The sequence below is a fragment of the Ctenocephalides felis genome, unplaced genomic scaffold (genome assembly GCF_003426905.1).
Source record: "Ctenocephalides felis isolate EL2017-DRISC unplaced genomic scaffold, ASM342690v1 CF-g0.4_SCAFFOLD_01886, whole genome shotgun sequence".
Lineage (NCBI taxonomy): Eukaryota > Metazoa > Arthropoda > Insecta > Siphonaptera > Pulicidae > Ctenocephalides > Ctenocephalides felis.
The window spans coordinates 22,969,756-22,983,260 of NW_020538040.1; the positions used below are offsets into that span (position 1 = coordinate 22,969,756).

At 31.3% G+C, this 13,505-nt stretch overlaps 1 protein-coding gene across 1 annotated transcript; it reads right to left on the bottom strand.

The window, feature by feature from the left end:
- Positions 1 to 6,024: 6,024 nt before the first annotated feature.
- LOC113374770 (box A-binding factor-like) lies at positions 6,025 to 13,164 on the bottom strand. The gene is made up of 6 exons (XM_026614739.1): positions 13,135 to 13,164; positions 11,835 to 12,030; positions 11,190 to 11,329; positions 7,803 to 7,976; positions 7,340 to 7,513; positions 6,025 to 6,162 (listed from the first exon to the last, which is right to left on the bottom strand). The coding sequence occupies exons 1-6, from the start codon at positions 13,162 to 13,164 to the stop codon at positions 6,025 to 6,027; spliced, it is 852 nt and encodes a 283-aa protein (XP_026470524.1).
- Positions 13,165 to 13,505: the final 341 nt, after the last annotated feature.

A 13,505-nucleotide genomic window follows, 5' to 3' on the forward strand; every position in this document is an offset into this window, starting at 1 on the left:
GAGAACAAGCCTAAGCGTTCGTGAAGAGTGGATAAAAATACAATTGATTTGATTAAACAATCTTAGTGATTACCAACTTATATGATTATAGACCCATAACATAATATTTCTACTTCATCGGAGAATTGGCCCCTAAATAACTAATATCAAATCCTAATAACAAATCTTTTGTATATGGATTATATAAAGAAAAAATATCGTAACGTATTTTCTACTACCTAGTTGCATTAGAAAGCAACCCAATGGATGTTTTTACTCTTTGCGATGAAATTTGTATATAAATCTAATTTGAAGTACGTGCAAACACATGGTTTAGAATTCAAATCATGCGTGGTAGGTATCAATTGATATCAAGCAATAGTGATATCCGTTTTCTCTTCAAAATATCGACCTTATTATTGGTTTTGGTCAAATTCTTTTGATATGTATTTAAATAATTGTGAGGTATTAAAAAATTCAAATGCATTTCCAGGGTTCAAATAATTGATTATAATTCGCACAACAGTGGTTTTCTATCATCTAGTTGGAATATGTGCGGGCTCGCGCCTCTGCAAAGAGGTATGCCCTTTGTAATTCGTGGCATCGATATACAGACCAGGACTATGTGCAATTTTGTAGGTAAGAACCATAGAAGAAAAAAATTACATTTATATTATAGTCATAAAAGGCTTCCAATGAGTCAAAAATATTAGTTTCAAATAGCATAGTTTTTAATTGTCTTTTTTCTAAAGTCATCCAGCCTTCCAATTGTACCGTTACTTACTCAACCAAGTAGTTCCATTTAATAGTAGGGGAAATACGGAGAAAATGGTATATTTGGACAAAATGACACTTTGGTCTTATTTCAGAGTTGGCTAGTTTTCTAGATTCAGATTCTGCCGTAAAATAGACCAATGTTATGGCAAGACTATGTTACGTTTCAGTTTTTATACAAAACGGTACTAAATATATGCATTAAGTGACCATGTCAATTTGTCCGTACCTTTCCTACATGTTAAATAAAAGACTAAAAACCCATAGACCTTACGGACTGCTATTCCTCATATGTTTTCTATTGACCATGCATGCATTTGCGGTGCAATTAAGCGTTTTACACATATAATGCAACTTCACTCATATGTGATCAAGCCATTTCAAAGATTCAGTTATCGTTTTTTGACATTTGTGCGTTTTCTAGCTCAGGTTTTCTATCTAAAACTGACTGCACATAAGATTTTGACAGTTTTTAGTACCACTTTATATGAAAACTGCTACTTAACATGGCCTTACCATGGCATTGGTCTATTTTACGGCAGTATCGGTCCTTTAGTAATGTTTCTGTGATTTTATAACATGAAGAAAACCATATTCACAATTATGTCAGATGTTGAGTCTGATGAATCAAAAACACATTAATTGCGAAAAATATTTGCTAAAATATCAAATAGTTTTCTAATTACTTTCAAATATGGTCGATAATTAGTGACATGGGTCAGTATAGCATATATCGAATCAGTTTCAGTATAGCACATATCAACAAAATTATTTTTGCTGTTACAACTAATATACATCAATTTACTAGTATGTGAGAATCGATACATTACCGTCTACATTTTTAACAAACTCTGGCAAATTTATTGCATATCGGCTCCAATATTTCCAATCCAATATTTTTAAAAATCAAAATTATTTTCATTATATCTCAAAAAGAATAAAAGATACGTATAAAAGAATATAGATAAAAAATCAAAGGGATCTTTCTGGCTTATTATTGTTTTTTATTATTTTTCTTTCACACAAAAATTGACAGAGTTATGAATGTTTAAAGACTGTGCGGCCGCGCAAATTAGAAAAAAAAGTTTTTATAAAATCGTGAGTTTTCTGAAAATAGTTTGTACTAAAGTAGTGAATCTGATGTGAGCACTACAAAACCCAATTTCACCGAAATGCATGAAATGTAAAACCTCAACACTAGATGGCTTTAAATACAACAATTAAATCTTGAACGAAATAAAAAACGACTTTGCTCTTCCAAATCTTGCTTAATATTTTCCTAGGACACTTAATGTAATACCGATTTATTAAGATTTTTTATTGACATTATTTTGTTCATTACATGATTTTTGTTAAAATATATATTTTAGGAGATATTTGCAAAAAAAACGAAGAAAAACGCCAAAAATATATGAATCTTTAGTGGCCAGTAACTTGAAAAGTATTAGTTTTTTTGAAAAACTATAGAAGTCATTTTTTTCTTATTAGTTTTTCTATCGATTTCCGAAGTTATTTTAAAAAAATGTAATTACACAATTGAGAGGGGGTGTCATCCCCCCGGGGGGTGATGGCGCAACCCGAATTGTTTTCACTTTTGAACTTGAGGGTAAGATGAACCCAATTCCAAAATTTCATTCGATTCGGAGCACAGTAAAAAAATTCAGACCTAAAACGCTCCGTTTACTGCACTGTATAATATCATTGGGTAATAAACTCATATATATCATCTTACTCATATATACTTGTTTTTAAATCTTGAAAAAATTCTTAAATCTGCCCGACGTTCAGATACTTCGAATTCAACTTAAGCGTTAGTTAACTCCCGTAGAGCAAGTTATAGTAATCGCAAAAAATCGAAAATGAAAATGTTTGCATTTCTCGACGTTTCAAAGGTTTCTAAATATTTTGGCATACCTTAGAAAAAATGGATGTATGTGTGTGTGTGTGTGTATGTGCGTGTGTGTATCTATGTGCGGATGCAAATTTTCGTCGACGATTTCGGGAACACCGATCAACCGATTTGAATAATTCAAAGAACATTCGATTCGTATTGATAAGGAGACGTGCTGATTAGTTTTTGGCGAAGGCAGGTTTAGCCGTTCCGAAGATACGGGGCAAAAAGTGCCGAAAACGGTAACTCAGTTTTTAAGAGAACGGAGCGTCCGATTTTAATAATTCAAAAAACATTTTACTTGCATTGACAAGATGAAGAATTGTTAAATTTTTTATAAAGGCAGGTTTAGCGGTTTCGGAGATCTAGTAAAAAAAATTAAAAAAAAATGCCATTTGGCGGTCAAAAATAATCATTAGACATATGCACATCAAATTATCAGATATTTTATAGAGATTTTAACGATAAGTATAAATTTGGTTTACATTCCTATGGGTTCCGTACCAATGTTTACGCGTTAGACGGCGACGCGGCGCTTACGCGCTTTAATATTTCGTCTTTATGCAGTTAAAGCAGTACGATTGCTTTACGAAAATATGTCAAAATAAAGAAAACATTTTTTTCAAAAAAATAAATTAAAAAAAAAATTTTTTTTTTCAAAAAAAAGTAATTTTTTGTCCAATTTATAGTTTCTCAAAAATCTTATTTTTTCGAAGTAAAATTTTTTCAAAAATGTTAATCGTTTTTAAAAAAAATAATTTTTTGGTACGGGAAGTTCCAGCAATTTGCCTAAAGGCACGATGCCTTAATTGCCTTATGACAGAATTCCACTTACAGCTAGTTTTATTCATTTTGTTGAAAGGTATGTGCAAGATCTGCTCCCAACAGCCAACTATATTTGGAGCCTGGACCATGTTGCGTCCTGCTATGAATTGCAGGGATGCTGCAGTCACGGCGGCCGAGCAGACCCGGGATGCCTGGCGCAAATTCGTTCTTCCAGAAGAACTCGATCAAGAGACTCCTCACATGCGCAGGAGAAAAACTAGCAATTCTGCTGGCTGTAAGTAGCATTTTAGCCTTTAGGCAAGTTGCATTAATTTCCCGACACATATACATAACCAATTGATAAGAATTGAGATTTGGGTATTTAGGTAGAATATTCAAAAGATTATTTCGAAAATAATATTAGCGCATTCACTCAATCAATCAATTATGATATCTTTAATTGCGTAAATTAATCAATTTGTTTAACACATTTTATTTAATCCATTTCTTCTTAACTATATTCAATTTAAGTGTGAACGTTAACTATAATCAGTAACTACCTACGAAACACGAACTTATAGATGTTCACAATCTATGCCAAAGAGCGTCAAAATTCTGGCCAGACTTTTTTCGACTTCAATTAAAAAAGAAAAATACTTCTAGTAATCCTATCGACTTGAAATTTCTTGACTTTTCCTAAAATTTCATTAGAGGTCGATCAATGAAAAAATCAGGACGAAAACATGTATAGAAGGATACTTATAAGGATATTAACTTTTTTATACTTCGAACGGTCGGAAAGGTCTGTCTAGACCACCCATACATTTTGTATGAAATATACGCTTTTTGATATATGTAAACCAATATTTTGTCTTTTTTCATGGTATTTTCTATTCAAACTGCGTTGTATATATTCGTTGTTATGTATTGTAACATGAATGTTAGTATTTTCATGACGAGAGTTCCTTGAAAACCTACCAAACTTATTGGTAATTGCAAACACTGAAAATCGGATGAGTAATGCACACATTATCAACAATTTTTCTATCCGTACTGCGTTCGAATTGTTTTTTTTGGCAAACCTGTAGTGAAATTATATTTTCACTTTGAGTTTTACAGCTCATTTCAAAGGCGACGCACCTCATTTCGTTTTCATTTCAATTTCACATTCATTTCAAAGGCGCCGAAAAAGAATAAATATTGTTTTTCATCGATATAAAACAGAAAAATTAACAAAAAAGCAACGATTTTCTTATATTTCTTGATTTTTTTTATATAATGAAATATGTAATATTTTTATTATAAGCAAGCTCAACACATGCAAAAGACGGTAAGAAAAAGAAAAAATCAAAACTATAAATATTTACTACTGATAATCGTTAATATATAAGACACCAAAAACTCATTTATCCATATAAATGCATGTAAAATGAATGGTGGTCTAGCCAGACCTTTCCGACCGTTCGAAGGTGAAAAAATATCCGACCGACGGAGGGTTAATTACGAAAAAACGCCCAGCCGACTTTACCAAATGATAATCACACGATTCCCAACCTATATCTTTCGGATAATTTTTTAATTTTTAAAGTCGATTCAAGTTTGTGGGCTTAAACGTGGACGAAAAATTTCACGCTTTTATCTAATTACAAAGAAACGACTTAGCCGATCATTGCAGTAAACTGACCAACGTCAGGTTACATTGCATTGCTTATAAAATTTTGAAATCGGCCCAGCCTTTTTTGAGAAAACTTCAACAAAAGGTAAAAAATTGTCTCACATACAACTTCTGTCTACAAATTTAATTTTAGAGTAGCTTTACTCATTTTTTTTATCATACTCTTAATTTCCTCTTATATACTGTATTTTACATTGTATTTATAAAACTAAATACTCTTGAGATCTGATTCTGAATTTGTTCGTCTCACCTAATATTACTGTCCTTAGAAAATAATTGAAACAATTTTTTTTAATAAAATATGGTTTTAATTTTTATTCTTACTAGTTACAGAATAAAATTGGCACACATGATAAAAGTGCTTCAAATATTAACAAAAACGTATTTTATAAAATTTATAAAATCAACAAATTTATGAATTCTTAAGCATATAGTTAAACCTAAGTCTTAGAATTAAAATGATAATTTTGTGTATTTTTACTACACAACGTCAATATAAAATCGAATTAAATGCATGAAAAAATAAATAATGATGAAAAATATTTATGCCAAAAAATGATGAAAATATTAATACCAATAAATGATGAGTAGAGTCGTTAAACAATACATTTGATAATGGCTGTTAAATTTCAGTTGATGGAAATCAATTGAAAATTATCTTAACCAGTAAGTTATTGCACAAAATACATTAAAGTTAATATAATGAGATTATATTACGTATTTTTAATATTAAGAGCTTGTTTGATGGTATAACCACTAATTGATCTCACCGGGTTATTCTGAAATTAAAAAAAAAACGAAATTAAATGTTTTGAATTAATTTGTTAATAAAATCTTAGTCAATATTGATTTCGATTGATTCTTACATTGCATACATATAGTACTTTGAAGAACTATCATGTTTCTGGTCACTATGCTTCTTGGTTCCTTGTTCGATAAGTCAGTATCCTGGCATCAGGTGAGGGTGGTGTTGGATGATGATGCTTTGTTTGTGGTGCTTTTGGGAAACTGGAGCAGGTTTATAGTTGTAGTTGTGGTTAGCTGCTTCAGCTGAGTGTTCACTAACGGCGTGTAAATGCTAAAAGATTGACAATATCGATGATCAGTATAAGCTAAACTATTGAATTATTGTATGGTGTGTGATTGTTTTTGAATAAACGAATCTTCAGAATTTCTGAAGACACTGTTTTTAATGGTTGAATTTAATTGTAAACATTAAATTATATTGATTAGGGAGAACAAAACATAGCATCACAATCTCTGATAATTAATGTTACCCAAACTGTAAGTTCAGGTTTCTAAAAACTAGAGCTATTTATATATAAGCATTTTTTCATATTTATATTTTTCATTATTAACAGCAATCAGAACTTAGTAGTTCTTAGTTAGGTTGTAGTGACATTCTTAATAACGTGGCTTTTGTCGAAGACAACCCAATACTTAAACAATAAATATTTGATGGAATTTTTATTGAAGAAAGCGCTATCTTTCCTTAGGAGCATTGCTATCAATATTTTCAAACAAAAACCTATTTCACTACTGCTTGACATCAGGCTGTCCGAGGCAGGCATCAAACCTGGAACTTCTGATTGGATGCCCATAGTTCCAACCACTAAACTATGCAAAAGCCTAATTTCTTTAATTATGTGGTCAATGGTTGCTTGTTCTCTTGGGTTCTTCTATGAGTCAGTGGTTGGAGCTTTGGGATTTTAATTAAAGATTCTGGTTTGATGCCAGCCTCGAGTAGCCTGATGTCAAACAGTAGTGACATCGGTTTTCACAAGGAAATATAGATAGCAATATGTTTTCCAAATACAAATAGCCCTTACCCTGCTTCAATACAAAATTCTTCACTATTACAGAAATTGTACTTATAAAAAAAATCATCTCATAGAGATGGAACAACTCTTTGGGTTGCCATTTATAAAACTGACGTAGTTAAGTCAAATCATCAAAACAACTCATAGAAACCTTAACTTCTGATCGCTGCTCATGCAATAATAGAAAAATGTTCTCATGTTATGATAGTTCTCATAAATTGGAAAATGTTCAGTGTTTATGTGAAAAATTAGCTAAATGTGCTCATTGTCTATATATCAAACTGTTTTAAATTCGACTCAATATTATTTTACTTCCATTCTGTCCTAGTGCTTTTTGATGAGGTGATCATGTATCAAAATTAGTTACTGAAACTTCAAACAAAATGATTTATTAGTCAAATGAACAAAAGTTCGTGTTTGGTGTTTCGTGTTTACCTTGGGTTTGACATAATAAGAGCTGACCTGTTCGGCTTCATATGATGCTTGATGGAGATCAGCTTGGTTGTTGGTTTCGTGTAATCCGACGGTGGCGTGAACAGCTGCCTCAGCTGCGTTGTTCTGGGCAGCTTGAGCCGAATTAGCTGCGTTTTGGGCTGCCTCTTGAGTTGCCTAGAAGAAGGAAGAATTAACTTAGGGAAATAAATTTTTGCATTTATTATTGACCGCCAACAATTTTGATGATTTCAATACGTCATTGGGCCTGGAAGAATTATCTTAACATTCATGATAGATCTTCAACATTCATAAAATTTATTTTATTTCTTTACTAATGTAAAGGTCGTTCTCCGATGCCACGACGTTATTCTTGCATCAAGTATGGTTTCTTTGATTTTACAATAAACTTGGTTTCTATCTGGAAAATTGATATTACTTCACTATCGCATTTATTATCTGTTACCTGAAAATCCACTCTAGCTTGGTGCAATTGTTCGTCAATGTGTTCAACGCGGTTTTTGGCAGCTCCAACCATTGCGGTTTGAGAGGCCATTTCGGCGGCAGCTTCTTGGGCAGCTTGCTGGCTGTGTTCAGCAGTTGCTTGGGCAGTGTTCAAAGCAGCAGTAATCACATTTACCTAAATCAAATACATTTTTTTTTATTAAAATTATTAGTTGAAGTAGTATGTGGTCCAAATTAGTCCACTTAGGTAGGTAGGAAACAAATATTCTGATATTGAGGAATCTAGATTATGGATAGTAATCTAGTAAGTAAAGGAACAAAATATTCTTGGTATTTGTTTATATACGGTGGTTAAGTGACTAGAGCGACTGGACCTGAATCAGAAGTTCCAGGGTCGAACCCGCTGCGCGGAGCCTGGTACCGGTCTGTAGTGACATCTGTTTTTATTTGAAAATATAGATAGCAATATGTTTCCAAGTGAAAATAGCCTTATCCGGTATTACTGCATCAATAAAATATTTGCCCTATTATCGAAATTGTAATAATAAAATGTATCAAGAGATGAGACAAATATTTGGGTTGCCGTCTGTAAAACAGACGTAGTATTAAGTCAAATCAAGCGCTAACAATTGCCGACTGAATACATCTTAAAAAATTTTGCCGTTTAACTAGAAACAAGCAATGAGTCATTTTTTGAATTCGGATAAATAAAATTATCCATGATATTTTGTAACTTCGGTTGAATTCGGTTAAATTATCTAACAACTCACTCGATCAGTTAAAAAATTATGAAACATTCTTTTGGGGGTCAAATTAAGACTAAAGTATTTAATCGGATTCAATAGGATTCAGTCAAACATCAGATGGATGAATGAAATTAAGTATAATTTTTTTTAATGTCGTGATGGCTACGAACATTTGCAAGTTGCATATTCAATATTAAACCAAACCGTGAAGATCATCAGCATCGTTTTATCATCGTTATAAACCGTCTATCTCGTTCTTAATCTTTACATAATTACTTTATTGCATTTATTGTAAAACTAACGATTTTGTTTCCAATGATTTAATTAAATAGATCATAAATAAACCTCACCAAATCATACAACAAATTTCTCTTCTCATTTTCATTTCATTATTAAATACAATTAAAAATAAAGCAACATCATCGTATTTATGACCGATATTTATAATAATAGCAATTAATCATTAATTTGAATAAAAGTGAAAATAAATGTGTAATAAATATATAAATCTTATTATATAATTTACTGAATTGACTACGATTATTAAATTCGCTTGTTAACCAAACGGCGCGTGAAAGTTATTAGTGAATTAGAACTTAAACGCTACAATTATTTTTATAAAGTGAGTATGTAGAAAGCTTGTATTTTCACACTTGTGATTCGACATAAGTGAATTTTTGACTGGTATAATTATTTTGGGCGAATTCAAATGGGCGTGGAGACCTAGAAAAAGGTACCCACGACATGCATCGAAAGAGAACTTTTGTGTTCTATATTTGGTATAAACATATACTTTCTTTGAAAAGTATGTAATTTGGACAGTTTTACTAATTGGAATAAGAGATTGTGATTTTGTGTAATTGGACTTTAAATTTTGGTCCATCACTGTAACTAATTTGGACCAATAGAAGGATACGTTGATTTTTTACTACCATGGGATAACAGTAATATATATATATATATATATATATATATATATATATTAGGGTGGTCCTTAAAATGGTCATTTTCGAATTTTCTTGCTCCCAGGGGCTCAAATGGTTCCAAATTGATAAAAAACAATTCTCTGAAAGTTTTAGCTCTTAATATTAACGTTCAGATAGAGCGCAATTCAATCAAACTTGGTATGGAAAGAGCATGGAAAAAATTTTGAAAATTAAAAAAAATGTTTTAGGTACAACTTAGCGACAAATGAATGAGTTTTTATTCAGTTTGATTTAGCAATGAAATTATTTATTCTTATATATGTTCTTGGGCTTTTTACGTCACAGGACCTAATAAGTGGATAATAAAATAATTATAAAATACTAAGATTTTTTGTGTTACGTTTTGACACTAGCAGATCTTACGTTAATAATTAGCAGTTCTAAATTATTGTAAAAGCAAAAAAATATTATATTTTAATATAGGTTGGGGAGAACGAAATCAATTAATTCTTTGACAAGAAGGCAATTAAAAAAGTATAAACGTTTGTTATATAGTTTTACGGTTGGGCCTTCATATTCACCAGGTCGAAAATAGAAGTTCTAAAGAACATAATATTTATTAATAATTATTATTTTCTTTATATATCCTTTCATCCATAAAAATATGCTAGCATTTTGGTACTACCAGAAAAATTATATACGATTTTTATCTATATATTTTTAACTTCCCGTAGGGTAAGTTATAGTAATCGCAAAAAAATCGAAAATGAAAATTTTTATATATCTTTACGTTTCAGAGGTTTCTGAACATTTTGGCATACCTTAGAAAAAATGGATGTATGTGTGCGTGTGTGTGTGTGTGTGTGTGTGTGTATGTGTTGTGTATGTATGTATGTACGTGTGTGTATGTATGTGCGGATACAAATTTTCGTCGACGATTTCGGGAACACGGATCAACCGATTTGAATAATTCAAAAAACATTCGATTCGTATTGATGAGGAGACGTGCTGATTAGTTTTTGGCGAAGGCAGGTCTAGCCGTTCCAAGGATACGGGGCAAAAAGTGCCGAAAACGGTAACTCAGTTTTTAAGAGAACGGAGCGTCCGATTTGAATAATTCAAAAAACATTTCACTTGTATTAACAAGATGAATAACTGATAACATTTTCATAAAGGCAGGTCTAGCGGTTTTGGAGATATGGAGGAAAAAGTAAAAAAATGAGCCATTTGGCGGTCAAAAATGATCATTAGACATATGCACATGAAATTATCAGATATTTTATAGAGATTTTAACAATAAGTATACATTTTGTTAACATTCCTATGGGTTCCGTACCAATGCTTATGCGTTAGACAGCGACGCTTACGCGTTATATTTTGTCCCTATGCAGTTAAAGCAGTACGATTGCTTTAAAAAAAAAAGTTCAGATCTTCCACAATATGTCAAAATGAAGAAAAAAAAATTTGTTTTCAAAAAAAAAAATAATAAAAAAAATATTATTATTTTTTTTTTTAATTTTTTTTTCAAAAAAAAGTAATTTTTTGTCGAAAATATAGTTTCTCAAAAATCTAATTTTTTCAAAGTAAATTTTTTTCAAAAATGTTAATCGTTTTTAAAAAAATAATAATTATTGGTACGGGAAGTTCCAGCAATTTGCCTTAAGGCACGATGCCTTAATTGCCTTAAGACATAATTCCACTGACAGCTAGTTTTACCTGGTTTAGAGCTTGTTGAGCTGCATATGCTGCAGCCTTAGCAGATCTCTTCGCTTGTTGAAGTTGAGCAATTTCTGCTTCCAATGCATGATGAGCATCTTCACTTTGTTGTTCTAATCCTTCTAAAAGCACTTGTTTACCTTTAAAAAATTATATGTGTTAATAACCATTTTTATTACTGAAAGTGCCTTATGAAAAAAATTGACTAATTTTTTTTATTTATAATTTCAGGTGGATTTTAAGTAATTGGGACTTACAACTGATACCAGATCAAAATTGGAGTGCATTCTAAAATTTATACTATTGTAAATACTAAATTTAAATTTAAGTTCTATGGTTTCTAAAAGATTCTGTGTTGTATTAATCAAATTTTTTAAAATTTAAAATTATATCTAAATGAACTGCCTCGATGAATGTATTGCGGCATTGGCGTTTAAAGTTTGTGTATATATAAGTGTGTAGTGCATTATAATTCAAAATTCGACGTGAACGAACTGAAATTCTAGTATTTCATTAAGAAAACAAAGTGTGTTTATCCTTGTATTAAATGTCTTGTGCAGAACTATTCACAAGTGATTAGTGCGCTAGTCTTGCAAAATGAAAAATTGTGACCAAATTATGGACACTGCTTATTTCTATCTCGACGTACCATGAAGAGCAGCTTGGCCGTGGCCGCAGCTTGGGAAGCCGCTTGGGCCAATTGGTTTTTGGCCTGATAAGCAGCCTGTTTGGCAGCCGCCTGCTGATTGGCCACAGCGCTGTTGGCTTGGTCAGCACTGCCTTGAGCTATGGAGCGAAGGCCGCTGCCTTTGCTGTAGCCTGTTTTGCCGCTGCCTGCACTCTGGAGGAATAGTGGGGTAAATAATTAAATATATTAATTATATTAATATATTAAATGATCTCGAATAATTCGTAAAATTCGGTAAAAATGATTTCTTACGGTGCGAGTTAATACATGCAAAATACGTTAATTATATTTTGAACAACGAAGTTTATTTTTAAATTTGGCGTATTTATTCTACAGGTTCATTATTATTCGTTTCAAGGATTGTGTGAACGACTATATATATTGACCCTCTAAAACTTTGTTACCGATATTTTAAAATTATTTATTGAATTACTTATAAGTAAACTGTCACTAATATTAAATGTTATTTCAGGTCCTAGTCAAGCTTACATGAAACTCTTACTTATAAAAACTAGCAATCGCTTGTGAATCGAGTTAGTATAGTAAAATTGAAATAAATGCACTTCTGAAAATGAAAAAAAATGTTTATTTTAAAATTTTAGAAGATTCTTTATTATTACTCTTAACTAGCCGTTTACTTAAATACTATAAACTTTTATAAATCTTAATACTCATGGCATTTTCCCTGTTATTTTTTATTTTTATATTTAGCCGTATATACGGTCCATGAAAATAAAATTTGTACTTATTGTTAAAATCTCTATGAAATATCTGATAATTTGATGTGCATATGTCTAATGTCTAATTTTGACTACCAAAATGGCATTTGTTCTTAACATTTTTTATTGGATTTTTGAAACCGCTAGACCTGCCTTTCCCAAAAATTAATCAGTTCTTCATTTCATCAATACAAAATAAAATGTTTTCGAATCATTCAAATTGGACGCTTGTTCTCTCAAAAACTGAATTGCCATTTTTGGCGTTTTTTCCCCGTATCTTGAAACGGTTGGACCGCCTTTGACAAAAATTAATCAGCACATCTCTTCATAAATAGAAATCGATTGTTCTATGAATCATACAAATCGGTTTCTCGAAATAGTCGACAAAAATGTATCCGCACGCACACTCACACCTCACACACACACACACACATACATCAATTTTTTTAAGGTATGCCAAACTGTTGAGAAACCTCTGAAACGTAAAGATATATAAAAACTTTCATTTTCGATTTTTTGTACGATTACTATAACTTACCCTATTGGAAGTTAATAAGTTTAGAAACATATATTTATGCAAAAGATCGCATGGTCAAACTATTAACAATTAGATATAATTATACAAAACCATTAAGATATGACAAAATTTTACGAACACTCCGTACATTTCATAATAAACATACTGTTTCACACCACTTTTTGAAGAACACCCTTTTGAAGAACACCCTATCAAAAATATTTATATATTTATATTGTCAGTTGTCTCGTTACATTTCAATTGAGTGGATGTGTTGTTGTATGTAGTGCATTGGTAAATGGCAAAACTAATTCGTGATCATATTTTGATTTTGAAAATGGTAAGAACTAGAATTTACTCATGTTTTTTTCCATATTGAAGCTAATTTTGGG

What these genes read in the sequence shown, in the direction of transcription:
- LOC113374770 (XM_026614739.1), bottom strand. Translation starts at nt 13,164, where the DNA reads ATGTTTCTAAACTTATTAACTTCCAATAGG. An exon ending in ACTTATTAACTTCCAATAGG is followed by an intron (nt 12,031 to 13,134) that starts GTAAGTTATAGT and finishes CTATTCCTCCAG; the next exon opens with AGTGCAGGCAGCGGCAAAAC. An exon ending in CAAGCTGCTCTTCATGGTAC is followed by an intron (nt 11,330 to 11,834) that starts GTCGAGATAGAA and finishes AATTTTTTAAAG; the next exon opens with GTAAACAAGTGCTTTTAGAA.